The following is a 20,153-nucleotide window of genomic DNA, read 5'->3' as shown; positions in this document are numbered from 1 at the left end:
TGTTTCAGCCTTGACATGCAGCTCGGAAACAATGTGCTACTGTTTAACGGCGTGAACCAAATTTCTGCTAATGGGAAGAAGGGAAAAACTCTCCACAAAAGCTGACAAAGCAGGAAGAACAGGATGACTGAGCTTTTAGATTAAAACTACCGGGGGCGTCTGAACTCTTATGGCTGGTGATGGAAGTAACAGTTTGCATAATATGGCCAAGTGATCAGATGTATGCCGCTTAGGTAAGAGAGAGACCATCGCCTACTTTTTCGTAATGGGAATGGTAGTAGGGCCCATGGGCTAAGTTTTTGTTTCCTAGAGGTTTTATTTGATCATTCTTTGAAGTTTTCTGAAAAAATGAAACTGATGAACTGAACCCACAAGTATTTCAATTTTACTTGACTTTGAATTTATTTAAATATCTCTGGGATTTCTTACTGTCTCTAATTTTGGAGGTTTTCCTTAACCTGGTTTAAAATTGCCACAGCATACCACTTTTAGAAGGCAGTGATTTCTGTTGAAAAGGAGGAGCAGCAATTGCAGAAGTCCTGGGGTGTGTGCAACACATTGGAGGACCAGGAAGAAGCAAAATGCACGTCTCCACATAAGAGACAATTATAGCACCTACATTAAATCATCATGTTTGCACCTTAGGATTTTATCAATTGCTCAGGAAAAAATCCCATATGGACCAAAAGTAAACCTCCATTTGTGTAAGACAGTTTAAAGAAATTTGTTGAATACATTTTAATTAGAAGTGACGAGAACGAGCTTTAACGGATGATATGAAAGTTTAAAGAGAAAAACCAAGAAGTAATTTCCCACTTATTGTTAAATTGTGAAGTTTCCCTTTGAAGAATATTCTCTGCTTCATAAAATACATCTTTGTCTTTTTCTTTGAGAAAATGAGAGGTGTATAATTTTTAACATGAAAGAAAACGACCTAAGCCAAAGCAATTTCAGGAGGCAAATTTTTCTTGTCCTCACTTGTACATTCAGTGCTTCAGTAAACTCCTCCTAATTATATTTATTCAGAAATTATCCAACTATGGCAGAGCACTATAGATTCATGAAATACAATAGTAGTGCAAAAACAAATTTAACGCCACCAACCTAAATGGCTTCCTACTTTCAGATGGAATCTGAGCAGTAGATTCCAGGTGATTTGCTGTATTTTAAAGTTTATGCCATTAAAACTGACAGATTCATCTTTAATGAGGTGTGTATCAACTGTCTGTTACTTTTTAATGGGATACTTTGCATATCAATGATATTTCATAAACATATTTGTCTTTATATTTTAAAATTAGCTTTCTCTTGCCTTCCCCAAGGAAACAAGCCTCCAAGCAGTAAAGTTGCCTACTTGAAACATCCTTGTTTAACATGGTTCAGTGGGTGCCAAGCACGTATGTAGAATGCTTTGATATTCATTGGGCCACGTAGAAGTGAGGGATTAGCCTTCTGAGAACTGCAAATTCATAATTAACTACAGAGAAGTACTTTATGTTGCCCATTTATAACAATTATTCAAATAATGGTATTCATCAGTCTTTATACAATGGATAAAGCCAATTAGAAATAGGAAAGCTTTCAACCAATCAGATTTAAGAACAAATGGATAGTATCCCTATTCAGTTGTCTCTATAATTTATTGCGTTACTCATTGCTTTTCCTTTAGTTGTCTAAGTCCATAGTTTGGGAGCATCTGTGGACTTGCATCTTCCCATTTTTAATTGACACCTGCCCTTGAATGTTGGCACCCAAGGATCGTAGAGGGTCGCAATTCTTATTCAAGAGCTGATAGGGTGGCTTCCTTTCACAGCACCAGCCTAGCTATCTTTATTCATGTGGCTTCTTTATAAAACAACTTAGAAAATCCAAGCTTTTACTAACCATTTCTACATGACTGTTTCTGTTAATTTGGGTTTTTCTAAATAGTGCGATCAGTTTGACATTGCTTGTTTCCAGAGCATTTGTTTTGCTTGCTTTTCTACTCTGGCTGGTGGTTCACTGAGCATTACTCCCAAATCATTAGTTCAGCAAATACTTACTGACAGTATACTTTGTGCTTGGCTATAAGAGAAGGGAAAGAAGAAAAAATAAACAAGATGTGCCCCTTTCTTCAAAGACCTTGCAGTCTAAGAGGTCTACAAATATCGTTGAAAGTGACAAATCTCATTGGAGAAGTGTTAGCAAATTGTTGTGTGAATGAGAGGCCCTGGAGCAGAACGTGAAGGACAAGCAGACGCCTCCTGAATTGTCTTAACGTTTTGTGGTGTTTAATAAACTTCATTAAAGGAGCAGCTTGTAAATGAAGCACGGGGAAGTGGAAGCCATCTCACAGCCGAGCCTCCCATTGTTTATCTCCTTCCCTCTTCACCTCTTTTAATTCAAACCGCAGCCAGCTGAGAGCCATCCAGTTGGCCAGCCTTGGTGGTGATTCGGATAGGTATTTCAAGCCCCCACTGGCTTATCTCCTGACCTAACTGCTTTTTCAGCTTTGAGGGTTTTATTTTTCAGGAATACCACTAATTTTTGAAATTCTCTTCCTTGAAAAATGATTTTGCGAATCAGATTTTCTGATGAAGGCATAGCCTGCAATCTGCAGTTAGCAGATGCTGTGCCATTCTGAAATAAGTGATGCAACATCATCATAAATTGATAATGAACTGTATTTGTCAGTATTGGCAACGGATTTCAATTTACAGTAAAATGTGAAATAAGACTTACATACATCAGTATGTGACATCTAAATATATTTGTATTTAAGAGAGATCAGAGCATTGACAGCTGACAGGCTTATCTTTTTCTTTTTGCATGCTGTTATGGATGAGTGATTTTAAACATTCACTTTCATGTTTCATGTGCTTTGAAAGTGGAGACTGAGGAATCTTTCTGCCTCGATTGTGTATCAATAACAAAATTAAATGATTGGAGAAAGGTACTTACGGATTAATACCTTCGAGCTATCCAAAAAAGCAGAGAGATAGCAAGAGATTTGGCTCATGTTTTTTAAGAAATTCATCCTCAGTTCTTAAGTGTTTTGTTTATGTCCCTTGAGGAATGAAAAGAAAAACGATTTGTTTTTACTTGTAAGGCCTTACTCAGTTGCCCAATTCCGCAGAAGAACTGGACAGTGAGGACCTCTCAGGTAAGGGCTAGTCATTAGGTAAGGCACTGCTGTGTCCAACCTGTGGGTGCTCTGTCCACTTCTACAAAATGGCCATTTGGTTTGCTGAGCAATCCATTAGCAATTGTGGATTTTGAGACTAAAGAAAAACCATTTTTCATGAACCCTTTCTTCCTCCCCACCCACCTCTCTTCCCTCTGGTAGTGGCATGTGTATTTCAGATTGGGGCTGATACTGTTAATGCAGTGGAGGTCAAGCCATCTTTGAGATTGTACTAAAGCCACTCAGTGTTCAGTGGCTTAAACTAATTTTTATGTTCTAGCTATATAATGCTTCAAGAGAAATTTTGTTGCCTTACAAAGCAGTTTAAGGATGTTGGATTATGAGGCAAGATCTTTATTTTAAAAAAACCTCATATTGACCATTTACTTCTGTGGAATAGACGAGAAAAGCCAGGTCACAGGTTATCTTAGAAGGAGGGGGTGGGGAGGGGCAGGGAGGAGGAAGGGGGGCAATTGTTTTGTCACACACCATGATGTAAACTAATTATCCACCTCAGACCTTTTTCACAGCACACTGAGCTGTTGCAAAAGTAGGTTTCATGCTTGATTCCAGGATTTAGGTGTTACTAATCCAGAATAAGAAGCATATCCTAAAAAGGAGGAGGGAGGAGATTTAAAATGGTCAGAGCTAAACAGTTATATGAGCTCCCATGATGTTGTGGGACTTCGCTGCCAACCAGCTACAGCTTCTTCAACATTTTGATCAGTCACTTCTTAATAAATCGATAAGAAGTGCCCTTCCTCCTCATTGCAATGGAGAAACCAAGGCATGGGACTGTAGACGCTTACTCCAGCCTGTTGGAAAGAAGGGTTCCATATTGTCCCTTCTTGAGGAGATGTCACTGCAGCCCCCTTGAATGTCCGTTGTCAAGGTGCAGTCCTTAACCACAGGTCTTACCCAGTGAGAGAATAAGATGGTACCACCCAGTCTTTCCAAATGCAGTAGATTTATTGCCTACCATGTACTTCTGTCAAACCTCAGGGATGCCTGTTTTCCTGTTATGTAGCATGTCCCGGTTTGAGCCTGGCAGTTGGATTTTCCCACAGAGTGGAAGCTCTGGGAGGCCATATTGGTTTTGTTCACTGCTGTATGCCTGACGTGTAGTCAGCACTCGACTGATACTTGTTGGATAGATAAATGAACCCCAAATCCCAGTGAATTTAGAGAGATAAATAGAAGATTAAAAAGCCAGCCGGCCCATCAAGGGAGTGTTTCATTTTTGCCTCTGTTTTGTGGTATATTTAGAGAAGCTGCAGAAACATTAGCCCAATTTTCTTTAAAATAAGAGTGGCTAAGTCCTTCACCCTGCCTAGAATGTAATGTTGATCCTGAGTGATCCGCTCTCAGTTCTGATCCTGACACTAAATAAAATAGCTCTCTGACAGTGTCCCTGGCAATCGGATCTTCTCAAGGATCCTAAGAAAGGACTGTGTTCTCGTTGGCCTGATCCCTCTTGGCCCATTAGCCAGACGAGGATTACTCAGATATGCAGAAGTAATTTTTCTCCTCTTTAGGAAAATGGGACTAAATCAGCCATCCACCCCAGCATCATCAATTAAGGAATACTCTGGATCTCGCAGCTCTGCACCGAGTCAGCTGTGGCCTTGCTGCAGTTCTATCAATCACCCCTGAGTCAGGAGCAATAAACCAACAACTGTTTGTGTTCATAATAATTCAGTTAAATTAATAATTACGTCGTCTCCCTCCCCCACCTTCTCCAGGAACGCTGCCGTCCTGTATTGCTCAGGAGCCATAAGTCATGTAGAACACTGATGATCTATCAGGCCAGGGCTGGGCTGCCTTCGCATCTGGTTTGATGAACTAATCAAAAACTGATTAGCACCTTTGTTCAAAGGGGATGCTGATTAATCAATTACTATTGATTGTGAGCTTGGCTTCACTCGGCAGCAAAGAGACATCTGAAGGGAAAAAAAAAAAACCAATAAAAATTGAGCAGCTGTCATAGTGTTTAAATTTATTAAAACAAAATACATTATTTTTTATGAAGCTGTCTTGAAATGGGTCACTGAAGGGGAGCATATTGATTGAGAAAGGATGAACTTCTCAAATTTCTGTAGCCTAGAGACTGAATTCAATTATAATACAAGACAAACAGGTTAACACCCGTCTTAAACAGTCCGTCAATAAATTAGAGTAGGTGTTGCACATTTAATGCTAAACTGTGGTAATGAATAATATTACCATCCATTCCCTGCTCCATCTGGGTAGAAATTTCATCCTTTCCTTATTACGGATAAATGTTACATCCTGCGCTTCCTTCTAAATACTAATGGTCTGTCTCCTGCTTGCCCTCTTCCCCACCTCCCCCACTCACCACTGCTACCTCAGCTAATGACAATTTCATAAGCAACATATGGTGCTCCATCCTCACCCAGCAAAGCAAGTTGCCCAGCTGATCCTCCTCTTTAATCTGCATTAAAAAATTATGCTTGTCTGTACTTCAGTGATTTAATTATTGGCGGACCTGGGAAGCTTATCCACTTCTACTTTGAACCCTTTCATTTACTTTTTGGGTGTTAACTTTATTGACGACAGATCCACAAGAGTTTTGAATTGTTTTATCAATTGCAGCTGCTGTTTCCTGGTGACAGCTGGTGGTTATTGCCACCCATGTGGAATAGAATAGCTTTAAGCATATTTATCCTTCTATTTTATTTTAAAACTTTTTTAAAAATGTCTCCACCTGCCTCCCTCCCTTGAGCAATGGAAGGGCCCGCGGGGACTGTGTGGTGGAGAGACAGTGTCCCAGAGAATGGCCCTCCAGCACAATCAGAGCAGTCCCTCAGTCTTCTGCTTTTGAAGCAAAGGGCCGACGAGAAATTCCAGAGCTGTCATGCTTCCCAAAAACGTGTTTTCAGCTCTTGCCCTACAAACAAGAAAGTGATCTGGAAAACTCCTGCAACATCTCCCTCACGACCCATAGGAAAGCGTGAGGGGAGGGCGAATTCTAAATGGCGCTGATAATCCGTGCCAGGTGTTAAGGAGGAATCCAGATGAGCCAACTATAGTGCCCTAAATGGATAACAGAGGAAACATGGGCTTCAAATACAGTCTCTACTTAGATAACGGAGGCCCTTAAAGCCCTTTGGGTCCAGATTATCAGTTCCAGGGTGGGATGTAAGACCATCTGGTTATTTTAAGTGTCCTCAAAGTCTGTCTGAACTTGCTTGAAATGTGTGTGAGAAACTGCTAACAGGCATAGCATTTTGAGGAACTCTTTCGTTAATTAGCCCCTACCTAAACTGTGGCCCAGATTTGGCAAACAGGCTATTTCATTTCTTTGGTAGACTAATAATAATAACAATAATGATAAAGAAAACAAAGACCAGTGGGGCTGTGTAGACACATTTAAGGTATGGCCCATAAATCTAAAGTGTGGTATCATTCAGCCCATATCTTCAGAGTATGTATAACTTAGAAGGCTCTTTCATACGTATCAGTGATGTCATTTGATCTTCATTCATCCAACACAGTTGTTTGAGCTCCTCCTATGTGCTGGCCTCTGGGCTGGGCAGCAGGGATGCAGCAGCGAGCAAAACCACCCTGACTGGAGCAGGCATGGGTCTCACATACCAGGCCTCGGCTCTTGTACAGTTCCGTTCTAGAGGGGGAGACAGGCTCAAAGCACAAGATACTGTCAGACAGTGACAAATGCTGCGAAAAAAGAAAAAGTAGGTAAAGCAAAAGCGACTGGCGAGGGCCGGGAAGAGGCAGCGGCTAGTTTAGAAAAGCTCACCAAGGAAGGCCACTGGGACAGAAGACCAATGGATGACAATGAGCTGGCCATGGGAGGATTTTCATGAAAATCCCGTGAGGTTGCTCAGGAAGGGTTGTTAGTCTCGGTTTACAAATGAGCAAACTGGGGCTCCAGAGGTCAAATGATTTACTCAAAAGGCAGAGTCAGAATTTGAACATACGGGTCTTCCTCCCTCTAGGAAATGGAGACTTGGGTTTTAAAGTGGTTATCCTTCCCCCGTGAAAACAAACTTCCTTTGCTCTGGGGTCTTTTTGGGAATCTTGTCTCCTTTTGGACCCTTTTCAGTTGAGTCTGTGCATCCAGGGGATGAGGAGGGAAGAGCGAGGCTCTCCAGAGCCCGTCAGGCGGAGAGCTGTGTACTGACTGACCTGGGAAGATCTCTTCCAGCATCAAATCAAGCTCTTGCCCCTTCAAAGAAGACCTTAAACTCTGCTCAGATGTTTTCAGTGCCACAGTCCCATTGACTCTGAAATTATGGGATCAGTTTCCCAGTGAGAAGGTCCTAAATGCCATGGGAAAGTGTTGGATTACAGAAAGTTAAAACATGTAGATTCCCTTATTTTAAAATTCCGTTTAGTAGACTGACAAGTCGTATTGGGTCCCGGCCAGCTTCTCCATGGCTTTCCCGCAATGTGAGTTTAAACTTCATCATACTGCTGATCTTCCCATAATCCAACATGCTACTGTTTCCCCCATGGGGAGGAAGGAGATCATTAAACAGGAAATTTTCCTCCAAACTAAAAAGTTGGCAGGCTACAACGCAAAATGTGAATTCCAGTTCTACAGGTTGGACACTGCTTTGGGGTGATTTTACCATATTCATTAATCCATCCTCCTCACACCCCCCCAAATGCCTGAGGTCCACTGAAGCATCTTTCTCCAGAGAGAGATTCTAGTGGGAAATGTATGTCTGGAAGTACTTTACAACTGTCCTCTTTATACTCCTTTAAGGAAAACTCTGGTGTCATCCTCGGTGCCTTCCTCTTGCTTCAAACGGAAAAGGCGATCACACTTCAAAGTCCTTGTTATTATGAGAGGAATAGAGAGGACTCAGGAGCGTGCCTTTTGGTCTCTCTGGTGATGCTAAATGTCTTGGGAGGATTTGCATCCTGTTGCATCAAGTCATTTCCACTGTTGGTTAAATTAACTAAATAAATTGCTTGGAGAAAAACCAACTTAAAAAAAAAAAACACTTGTTCTCATATTTAGCTGACAACAAGTATTTAATATCCTTGTTGGTGCCCCTGAATCATAACTTGGACTAGGTGTCCTTCAGCCGCTGGGCCCATGGCCTTGACTGCCACACAGGACAGGTAGGCCATCAGTCAGACTGTGTGCCATTCTGCATGAATGAAAAGCAGGGGCTTGGCGACTTCAACATGGCAAGTGTTTTGGGTGATCTTATCCTCTCAGAATAGGATTGGGTATGTAGTACAGCCCTTCCCCACAACGAGCTGATAAGTATTTGTCTTGAATCAGTGATGAGAACTGGAGTCCAGCCCTCCGTAGGCTCTAATATAGTGGATTTAAATAACGCTAATTGAGTGTCTCTGATGTGCCACGCCCTGGGCCAGACAGGCTCTTTCCTCTTTAGAAACACGTTGGTAATGGGTCTCAAAATGACCCTGCGAAGTGCATGATTGTGCTCAATGGCTCAGAGTGGCTGATTGACCTGCCTGAAGTCACAGAAAAGTCACAAAGGCCACTTTCTATCCCAGAACTGACGGCAAGTCCAGGGCACTGTACAGTGGGCCGTGCAGGAGGTGAGCTCCCAACTCATCCCGCATCTCCTGTTCAGGCCTGTTTCTAGAGGAGAATGTAGGCAGTAACAGCCTAGAGAGCCCGAAGCCCTGATCGCTGAGGAGTGACAATGTACAGCCAAAGCCGGTGTGCAGTACTTGTAATTTAAACGAAGGCACACTGAGCTCTGTGTGGCACGATGATGATGATCACTATAGTTTTCCTTCGAGCAGCTTAACATAGTTGCTTTGAAATGCTAGCGTAGCTGCATTTACACTGCTAGAATTAAATGCAGCTGAAGGGGAGGACCAGCGGCCTGGGATGCTGTATGGGAATCTTCATGATTTCTTGCCTTACATTTATTCCTTCCCTTCCACTTTCTAAGAAGACAGAAAAGAAAGGTTATGCTGCAGAGGCTGGTGTGCTCCAATATATATTAACATCTTAATGGGAAAGCTGTGCATGTACTGTATACATTTACTACTCTGACAAGAGGGAATTAAATGTCAGAAGGATTTGTAGCATCTATAATTGAATTGGTGCTGAGAAAAGCAAATCTTAAAGAAGAATAACATATTAGGATTAGCAAATAATGTGGCATTTTGTCAGCGCGTGCCATTCAGTTTGTTCCCCTTCAGTAATAAAGTTGTGCTTTTTAAAATGCACGCTTATTTTTGTTGCCATGACAGGAGCTACAATAGGTGTTGAGAATGAGGAGCTACATTTTTCAGATGGTGCCAGGTTTTTTTGTTGGTTTGGTTTTGTCTTTGAGGTCAGATTTTGTTTTTGCCTCAGATTTGCAAAACTCACTGTCAGGCTTTTTATTTCTTCCCAGTGAGAAGTAGCAATTGACATCCTAGTCATTAAACTTCCTCTGAGATAGACTAATCCTACAGCCCTGGGAAGCTGGAGGCAGCATTTCCATTATAAACACTGATTGTAAGAGTTTTTAATTAAACTGACTTGTCCAGCAAGACCTCAGCCCAGGAAAAAGACTAGAACTAAACCAAGTGAGGGAACTGTTGCAAAAAGTTAACAATTCCAGATTTTCTCTGGTCATCCATAGATGAGGAAGTTACAGGAGATTGAGCATCTGAATTGTCCAGTAAATAGAAGATGAATCTCCCCCATGTTTTAAATACTAATTTTTAAGATGAGACCTAAGGTAGTTTATAACCTAGGAAAAGAAGAGGTAGGCGCATTTAAGGGGAATGTCCACATCTCCCCAAGTTATTAAATGTCCCTTCAAGCCTGAGCCGGGGATGTTTTGAAATGTGAAGCACAGGGTGACAGCATGGGGTGGCTGTTACGCCCTGTGCCATGCGTTTTACCGTGTATTACTGTATCACCCTGCAGCTCCTCAGATGTAGAAAACTTGGTGTCCTTTTGGCAAAAAGACTGGCCTCAGACTGAGCAGCCCGGGCTGCAACGTGGGCCGGCTGCAGATGCCATGAGTGATCCGCTCGGTCACTTCCTCTGCCAAAGTCCTTATTTGCCAGGAGCTTGTCTAGGATATACTGGCCATTCCCTGGCTATCCATGGATCCCTGCCTTTGGCAGCAGAGCCTTTTGGGCTTATCGCAGATCCATGATTAAGGCACTCGCTTGGCAGTTGATGTTCGCATCCCGTGCCAGGTGGTAAAGTAGCCGTAGAAACTGGGATCTGTTGCCGCGCTCTGTTTTCACACAGGCAGCGTGACTGCTAGAGCACTGCATTAAGGGTGACTCTGGCAAGGAATCTGAAGCGGGAAAGCAGGTAGAGAAAGAGGAGTCCCTGAGAGGGAGGGGAAGGACACTGAAGTTCCACTAGCAATCGCTTTTCTTGTCTGGCCCTAGGGGACTGCTGCCTTTAGAACTCCCTCCTTCATATGGTCCATGAGCGAGGGATGGGGCCAGGTCACCTGGCCCAAGGTAAAGAAATCTGAGCAGTTTGGGGCCTCACTCTTGGGAGTTCTTTGAAATGTTTTTGTCCTTGCAGTTTCTAAGATGCTAACGCAAACCCAGGGTGGTTGAAGTTGTGACCCAAGCGGTAGTAGGCAACTTAACATTCTGCCAGCAGCCTGTAAACTCTCACCTGGAGCCAAGTTGTTCCAGCTTTTTGCCAAAAGAAAAGCTAACTCACGAATACTAAACAGTTCATCGTTGATCTATCCTTAAAGAGACTCATGTCACACTTAGAGCCATAGACAGCTGCAGGATGGGACAGCCCAGGCAGGAAGAACCGTGCCACAACTGTGAGTTGTCATAAATACTTCCCAGCGTTTACAAAGCACACCTAAAAACCAGACTCAGGGAACAACGAGGCCTAAGTTACTTAAGGTCACACGTGAAATGATTTGGATGACTTTCTTCACTTCAGTTGGACTGTCACCCAAATATGCTTGACTCTTCAAGGTTGCACTAACCTTTATACGATAAGCGCACACCAAGCAGAAACATGGCTCCGCTCCGCAGGATGGCGGGGCAAAGCTTAGTCCCAGAAACGTGGACATTCTTACACCTGTTCCTAAGTGAGAGGAACAGTTGTAGTCTCTTAGAGAACAGGAAAACACTGCCTTCTAAACTGAAGAGCCTTCAGGATCCTGAAGGATCCGTTATGTTTCTAAGTGCCGCTTTACATGCACACATTTATTTTCAGTGTAGAAGCTCAGGGCAGCTGGAGAGTCTGGCTCTTCGGTTTCCTTCTCTGTCTAATTTAGGAAAGGACCCCGAAATCTAGAGAGGATGTCCCCGGGAAAGTTCACAGGACCTGAGTGAAAGGGTCAGCACCCCAAGAGGAGCAGGATCTCGGGGGTGATGGTGATGGTGAAAGTCACAGACTTACCCAAGTTTTTCACTTAGAAGTAATTTCTCAAGGAACTGGCCAGAGCTCTTGCTTTGTCAGTGGAACAGGAAGGGCCAAGTGGCTGATGGCCTTTGTCAGAGCCATGCTGCTTCTGGTGGTCGATGTTTCTTTCAGGTTCCAGTCTTCATCCTGCTCCATTAGCCCCGTGTCTCTTTGTGTAACTCTTACGCTGTTGCTTCGTACCATGAGCGAGGCCCCAGCCCACACAATGCAGGCAGTTCCAATCCAGCAGTAGGTAACTAGCTTTCACGCTGTTCCCCCCACCACTTTGGGCCAATCAGGAGCACTGTGAAAACTCTCCCACCCATCCCACACATGAAAACAAGAGAAAGGACTGAGATGAGTCTAGAAACTGCACTGTTCTTCATAGAGGAGGCCAAACCCTGACAGAGGCGCCGGTGAGCGGCCACAGCTCCATCAGTACCTCCCGCAGTAAACCCAGGGGTGGGGTAGAGGTGGGAAGAGGCGGTAAGGAGCTTGCAATCTGGAATCTTCCCTGTAAATTAAACATCAGTTACCTTCTGTGTCCGTCTGCAGTAATTGAAGGCAGGAAAAATGTCTCAGTGATTAACTGGTAGTAGTAAACTTTCTGATCAAAGTGAGTATCAGAAGATAGCTGGAGAGATTACCCTTATAAATAAGTATCTGTAAAATATGTGTGTCCTTGAGGGTAGGGAAGGTAACTAGAACCCGCATGTTTAACATGGGAAGAAAGAGCAGCCCCAAGCATATTTAGCTCTCAGTTCATGGCGAGCAAGGTCAACTGAGTAGTTTTGGCTAGAGAAATTAATACCACAGATACATGCCCTGTGAGGTTTTGTTTGTTTTTCTTTATGACAGAGCTTCTTGCTCTCTCTTGTTAGGCTTCTAGAATGTTCCTGTGCCTGGGCATGGAGGAGGCTGTCTTCTAACAGTAGACATGAGAGTGCCTTCCCCTGAGGGGTTAGGTCTTTGCCTGGGACAGCTTCTCAAAGCTTCTTTCTGCTCTGAGTCTTCCCGGGCCAGGACCTGTCTTCACCTCTTGTGCCTGACTTTCCCCTCCCCTCAATAGCTAGGATCGCTTTGTTTTCCTCACCCAGTTCTAAGACATATGGAGTTAGTTGAAAGACCCTTGTTTTTCAATACATCTGAAGCTCATGGCAGTTGGAGATTAGTCAATTCTCATTCCCACAAGATCCCCCATTTTGACAGCTCCCTGAGGAAAACACAACTTGCTGGCTCTTCTGTTAACTTTTGTCTCCCCATAAGCAATTTTGGTACCTCCAGGTACCCTGTGTCCAGGGGCACCCCGAGGGGAGTGCTCCCCTCCCACGGCTGAGCTCCACCTCGTCGAAATGACTTTCAAGACACGGAGGCTGTTGAATCTGCAGGAGGCACACTTTTGGCTGAGGAGGGAGATTCCTCTCCGCCACGTTTCAAGTCGAGCTTATTAGACGTGTTGCTGGAGGGGCTCGCACATCACGGAGCGGGCTAATTGGCTGCAGTGCTCTCTGCCTCCACCCCATCTCCATTCTCCAATTAAACTCCCATCAGCCTGTTGTCCTGGGCGACCTGCCGCTGCCTCTGATTCGGCGTTTCTGTCCGGGTTTGGATTTTTGGTTTTTTTGTAGTCCTTTCAAAGGTAACTTAATGAAACACTTTAAATACGTCATTTTTTTTTTAAATTTAAACTCTTTTAATTAAAACACTTTTCATGGACCCCTCAGTCACGAGTTATTTCCCCACATCCTTCAGTACTTAATCTCAGAGCAGAATTGGAAATATCGATAGAAAGTGTAAATCACGCTCTCCTGCTGAAAGCATTGTATCAGGTTTCGGCTCAAAAGAGCACCATTACCTTTAGCTGTCACGGATCTGTACACTTGATCGATAAACTTCAAATATTATTAGAGGTGGAGGCTTCAGAGATTTGCTCTGTTCTTTGGAGAGAGACAGAGATAAATCTTTCTTAAAAATTGACTTGAATTTGCACTCTCAGTCTTCCTGCTGAAATGCATTTCTCTTAGGCGTCCAGCAACTGCAAGGGGACAGATTTATAGGCCATGTGCTTCTTGTACTGAAAGATTTAAATGGTAAATCCTTCACATATGACTTCACAAATCATGTAAAGTTAAAAGATTTTTACCGTTTCTGTTGCTGCTGTGCTTAAATTGTAAGGTACAGCTAGTAAATCATTTTAATGGAGGTGTCGTACTTGACTCAATAAAAAAAAAAGACAATGGTTTAGCTTCCACTCCAAAATGTTAATGTATTAATCAACGGGAGAATAATTGTTTTTTACTACATTATAAATCTCGGGTGCCATTAGGATTTCAGCAAGGGGTGATGTAGCCACATTCCTAAATTAAAATTGTTTACACTGCCATACATCCATTCTGCATCGCCATAGCTCATTCCGGGTCCATTTTGGAGTTGTTCCCCAGCCAAACATGTCGTTCCTCAGTCAGAAGAAGACACCCTGAGGGAGTGAAGCTTATAAGGGAAAATTAATTGCTTTGTGAAGTGTTAAATAAATAAAATAAAAACCGTCTGTGGCGATGGACAATTATTCCTTGCTGTCTCTTTTGAAATAGGTTTTTAGGTTTTAGATTGAGGCTTACTCCCTCGTACATCCTAAACGTAGCAAGCACGTCGCTTGTCTTTAGTCTTCTAATCCATGTTTTATCTCCAGGCAGCGGTGGCATTTGAGCTCCTTACTTTTCCTGTTGCATATGCCTATCCGGGAAAGTCACTGGGCCTCCAGCCTCCCCTCCACAGCTCCTGCTACTGCCCTAAGGTGCCATTCTGACGCCCTTCAATAGTTAGGGCGGCCCTCCTTAATAGGATCTGCAACTGGATACAGATAGAGTGAAGGCTAAGACCAGGTCAGGCCTGGATAGACTCTCCTTCTTCCCTCTCTGCTCCCTGAGCTTGTTCCACATGCATTAGCGCTCCTCTGCTGCTTATAATGAAATTGCCTTGTGGGGAGAACAGATCAATTCAGCCCTGGACAGGTCAGTCTGTTCCCTCCGTGTAACTTGATCCATCTCGATGTTCTCTCTGACTCCTCCATTAAAAAAGAAGGTGACCACTGACCCTGGAGGCAGAGTCTCCAGGGCTCCTGGTGTCTCGTAATGAGCTCTACATCCCTATTCCTCTTCTGATTTCAACAGATTCTCGAGCAGGTGAAGAAGGCGCCATAAGGGCAGTGGATCATGCCGTGATTGGCGGCGTCGTGGCCGTGGTGGTGTTTGCCATGCTGTGCTTGCTCATCATTCTGGGGCGCTATTTTGCCAGACATAAAGGTAAGCAAGGGGCTTTGGCAGGCAGGAGGCCTCGCGTCACCACAGCCCCTGCATTTCGGGACCTTACAAGGTTGTCCTTGATAGGCAATTCGGTTTATGTGGCCACATAGCCTCTTTGATTCCTGAAACCGAGAGAGGAAAAAAACAAAAATCTTAGCGGCTGCTGATTAGGCCTCTGAGAGCTGATGAGTAGCACTCCTTGATTTGGATTTTCTCTAAATATAAAACTTTTTAGATTTTTTATTCTACAATCCATAGTTGGGGATAGAGTAAAAAATAGGGGCTGGTGTGGTGTGAAGCCCAATATGATAAATATGGAAAGAGCATACCCATAACTTACCACTTTCTGGGAAGCAGGCGGGCTCTGCTCCCTGGCCCCCAGCTCTGGGTCAGCTGGTCACGGAAGTTAGAAGCCTTCCTTGGTTTGATGTGCCTTAAAAGCCACATAAATATGTATTTTTGAAATTATCAGTGCAATTGATTTAAATTGCCATTAATCATCACACTTCTCAACTGTGCAGTCTGGATGGGCAATCATCTTTTCCAACGCTCCTCCTCTCTGCCCCATGCTGCTCTGATCCTCTCCTCCCCTCTTGGTAATTTATTCTTCCTTTTCTTTGTCGGCCCTTGTCTTTCTCAGTTATTTTCCTGAAGCGCTGTGCAATGAGCTTGCAGGGCTTTCCTGTAGGATTAACCCTAGCGCTTGCATACTGCTTGATTGTAGAGCGTGGGCTTGGGGAAGTCCCCTTGAGCACAGCAGGGGAGGTCCAAGGTACTTGACAGCGCCTTTAGGATCTGAAGTGCCCGTCTCGAGCGTAAAATGGTTTGGGACCCTCAGCACCATGCGTAGCCTCTGTCCAAGCCCAGGGGTTTGTCTGTTTGACTGAGAACTCCCAGCCTCTTGCTGTTGAGCTGATAGAGCCAGGAGGGGAAGGCCAGAGAGCAGAGGCGAAGTGTCCGCAGCAGCTGCGGAGAACCAGGGGCAGAGGGCACAGTCCGCAGAGGAAAGGATACAGGAGGGGAGTGTTGACTGCCCGCTTTCTCAGATCTGTCCCTTTGAAAACCTGAAAATACAGCGAATGTATCAACCTTTTTTTCACTTAAGAATTTTCAAGAACGCACTGTATAATGGGAGGAGGGTGATTGGGTCGTGACAGGCAGCGTAAACTCTACCTATTTATCACACCGAGGTGCAGTCCTTGTCTTTCTCCATGCAAACTCTTGGGACTTGCTGATGAGAGTGTCTCCAACTTTGTAACGTTCTGTCTGTTGTCATTATAAAGTGGCTGTGCCAATTAGCAAATCCATGAATCCGGGTCCGGCCTAGAGTTACCTTATGAATGAGAATCACTTATTCCTTAAGGCAGAGGCCAAGCCTTCATTACAACTGTTATGCTATCAAATTATTTCTCGATCTGGAACCCCACTCCCAAATGAAAGGCAGAAGATAACCAAGCATCCTTGTGCAAGTTCAAGCACACTGTCACTTACCGATAGGCAATAGCGATTTGTGGAGACAGGAGACAAGGGTGCAGATAAACGATTTGAGGTGACAGTAGAACATCATCAGGGCCCTAATTCATTTATTGGCTAATTGCTCTTCCTTGCTTTGGTCTTTAACCATGTATGTGCACATATCTGGTCATTGGTCCTGGGCGTTTACTGTGTATACGTTAGTCAGCAGCTCTCCAGCTTTCTACATTTTTAGCTCCCACTCACGTCTTCTTCTGCTGACATCCTCTGGTCATAATCACTGCTCTAATGTCTCATTTGCTGAATTATATCGCAGCGGTTCAGTTGGAGTGGTGCCTTTGGAACCCCCGGATCCCCATTTGTCTCACCCACCTCGCTTTCTTCTTCCAATTGTTTTTTCCCCTCTGCTGCCTGCACACCACTTCGGCTGATGATGGCCATAAAGCAAGTTGCCATCTCTGTACCACTTTACACAGAGGCCATCAGACAGTCACGGTCCTTTACCCCTTCATCTTTCAGGTACATACTTCACTCATGAAGCCAAAGGAGCCGATGACGCAGCAGACGCAGACACAGCTATAATCAATGCAGAAGGAGGACAGAACAACTCTGAAGAAAAGAAAGAGTACTTCATCTAGATCAGCCTTTTTGTTTCAATGAGGTGTCCAACTGGCCCTATTTAGATGATAAAGAGACAGTGATATTGGAACTCGCGAGAAATTCGTGTGTTTTTTTATGAATGGGTGGAAAGGTGCGAGCCTGGGAAGGCTTGGGATTTGCTGTGTAAAAACAAAATGTTCTTTGAAAAGTACACACTGCTGTTTGACACCTCGTTTTTTGTTGGTTTGTTTAATTTTTATTTCTTCCTACCAAGTCAAACTTGGCTGCTTGCATTTAGTTTGGATAGATTGCAGAAAATTCTGTGCCTTGTTTTTTTGTTTGTTTGTTGTGTTCCCCCTTTTTTTTTGTTTCCTTCCTTTGTGCGCATTTATTTTTCCTGAAATATTTTGGATTTTTTCCAAAATCTCCCATTTTGGAATTTGCCTGCTGGGATTCCTTAGAATCTTTTTTCCTCTTATTTTGTTACCGTTTTGACTTTTTCTGTTTATTTCTGAAGTAACTGCTTTCTGTTCAAAATTCAGTTTCATAAAAGGAGAACCAGCACAGTTTAGATCTCATAGTTCAGAATTTAGTGTATCCATAATGCATTCTTCTCTGTTGTCGTAAAGATTTGGGTGAACAAACAATGAGCACTCTTTGCTGCTGCCCATGTTTCAAATACTTAGAGCAGTGAAGACTAGAAACTTAGACTGTGATTCCGAAAATGTTCTGTTTGCTGTGGAACTACATTACTGTACAGGGTTATCTGCAAGTGAGGTGTGTCACAATGAGATTGAATCTGTCTTTAATTCTGTATCTGTAGACGGCTCAGTAGAGATACCCCACACTGTCCAGAAAGGTTTGGGGCGGAAAGGTCTCCTCCTTTTTCAATGCCCTAAACAGACCTGACAGGTGCGGTCTGTTCCTTTTATATAAGTGGACAAATTTGACTTGCCACAGGAGGGGAAGTAGGGAGGGGGAAAGACAGTTCTGCTCTGGTTATTTCTGTTCCAAATGATTCCATCCACCTTTCCCAATCGGCCTTACTTCTCACTAATTTGTAGGAAAAAGCAAGTACGTGTGGTGTGCGAATGACTGAGTGGGACAGGGTTTTTTTTCTCCCTTTGTGCTTAGTTAGGAAGGCAGTAGGATGTGGCCTGCATGTACTGTATATTACAGATATTTGTCATGCTGGGATTTCCAACTCGAATCCGTGTGAAACTTTCATTCCTTCAGATTTGGCTTGACAAAGGCAGGAGGTACAAAAGAAGGGCCAGTATTGTTCTCACACTGGCCTGCTGTCGATCTCAGTTCTCGAAAGGTCAGAGCAGAGGTGGAAAAACAGCATGTAGGGATTTTCAGTTACTTAATCAAAACTCAAATGTGAGTGTTTTTATCTTTTTACCTTTCATACACTAGCCTTGGCCTCTTTCCTCAGCCTTAAGAACCATCTGCCAAAAAATTACTGATCCTCGCATGATGGCAGCCATAGTGCATAGCTACTAAAATAAGTTACCTTGAACATATCTTCGATGGGGAGCCTTGGGAAAAGGTAGAGGAGTCAAGTTACCATTTACATTTTTTTAAAGAAATGTGGGGATTTTCACTGAAACGTCTAGGAAATCTAGAAGTAGTCCTGAAGGACGAAAACTAAACTCTTACCATATGTTTTGGTAAGGCTCCAGACTCCAGAATACAGTCCCTATGGAAAGATGGCATCAAAAAAGATAGATCTATATATATATAAATATATATTATATAACATTTTCAGTGAGTACTTTTGGATTTTGCAAGGTGCATTTTTACTATCGTTACATTATGTGGAAAACTTACGCTGATTTATTTAAGGGGAAAAAAGTGTCAACTCTTTGTTATTTGAAAGCGTGTTTATTTTTCTTGTCTTTACTTTAACCTTTGATAGAACCATTGCAATATGGGGGCCTTTTGGGAACGGACTAGTATGTAAAAGAAAATCCATATCGAGCAGCATCTCGTTTCCCCTCTCCTATCCCCGGGCACTTAACCAAGACGAAAAGCCACAATGGACATCCCTTTTTCAATGAATTTTATAACGTGCAGCTCTATTCCGAGCCCTTAGCACCCGTTCTGACCATAGTCTAACCATATCAAAGGGTGAGAACCATTTAGCATGTTGTTGAAAGGTCTTTTTCCGTTGTTCTTTTTAGGAGAGAAAAACGAAAAATGAAAAAAAAAAATACCATTGCTCACAGAATTGGCATCTCCTTTTTGGGACCTCCCATCTTTCTGTTTTGAAAAGTGTACAGTAGTGCAGTGTTCCTGATGTAACTTTATGGCTTACAATGTTGACATGTCTCAGGTTCATGTGTTTCGATTGGTGTTTTCCGTCTCAGGTAGATTGCAAAGTGTAGGCCCCACGCATTGGAAAAAAAAAATAATAAAACAAAGCAAAAACAGGAAATTAATGGATTTTAGTTGTATATTGGTTTATGTATTTTTTCTTAAGTATACAGTGCACTGTTTGAAATGTATTGTTGAGTATTACTTTGTACAGGTTGATCACTTTTTTTAGAGTGAAGAAAGAACAAACTTGTTTTTTTGTGTTTTTTAAAGGAATATAAAATATGAAGGATGTATAATTGATGCCAAATAAGCTTGTTCTTTAGTCACACCGACGTCTTATTTTTCCCTTTAGGCCAGTTCTGTTTCTGAGGTGTACATGAACAATGTTACAGTGTGAGAAACTCCATATCCATATGTTCCCATTCGCATTTTGTATTGGTTCATGTATACCATTTTTACAAAAAAAAAAAGAAAAAAAAAGAAGTACTATAAAATATCTGTCTTCTTAATAAAAAAAATTAATGTTACAAAGTGATCCTTTCATCTCATTATGGACTTCTTACGGACACCTCGGCGCGAGAGAAGAGATGGGCCCCTGGTCCAGCTTCCTCCTTAGGACCTCGCACAGGGCCACGCGTGCGGGCGGTAGATGCTAGGAAATGCTGCCGGCTGGGTTTCCTTGAACCGCTTTCTCTCTCCTCCTCCTTCTCCCCTCTCAGTGGACAGGTGGGCCAGGTGCTCTGGCAGCGTTGACTCAGCGATTTGTGCAGGTGTGCGGGATGCAGTGGCGGGCCCGCCAGGACAGGCCCCTCCTGTGGATTCGTCTCCTGCCTCCCTCTCCCTCTTTTCACCCACCACCCCCACCAACTTTCCTGTGTTGGCTGCTCCACCTGTCTCTTCCTTTGGGATTTCGTGTCTTAATAATCCA

The 20,153-nt window shown here is 43.3% G+C and overlaps 1 protein-coding gene across 6 annotated transcripts in view; it reads left to right on the top strand.

Annotated features, from left to right (window-relative positions):
* CADM1 (cell adhesion molecule 1) overlaps window positions 1–19,760 on the top strand; it is a 314,159-nt gene extending 294,399 nt beyond the window's left edge. For 4 of the 6 annotated variants that reach the window (XM_005611590.4, XM_001502307.7, XM_005611589.4 and 1 more), the window contains 2 exons: window positions 14,699–14,830; window positions 16,823–19,760. In XM_005611590.4, coding sequence (XP_005611647.1) covers window positions 14,699–14,830; window positions 16,823–16,941 — 251 coding nt within the window. In that variant the 3' untranslated portion in view covers window positions 16,942–19,760. Of the gene's footprint in view, window positions 1–3,088; window positions 3,143–14,698; window positions 14,831–16,822 lie in introns of all 6 variants that reach the window. The other 2 variants (XM_001502313.5, XM_005611588.4) reach the window with 1 other exon arrangement.
* The last annotated feature ends 393 nt before the right edge of the window (window positions 19,761–20,153 follow it).

The sequence above is a fragment of the Equus caballus genome, chromosome 7 (genome assembly GCF_041296265.1).
Source record: "Equus caballus isolate H_3958 breed thoroughbred chromosome 7, TB-T2T, whole genome shotgun sequence".
Classification (NCBI taxonomy): Eukaryota; Metazoa; Chordata; class Mammalia; order Perissodactyla; family Equidae; genus Equus; species Equus caballus.
Note: the sequence above shows the minus strand (reverse complement) of the source record. Positions and strands in the feature narration are given on the sequence as shown.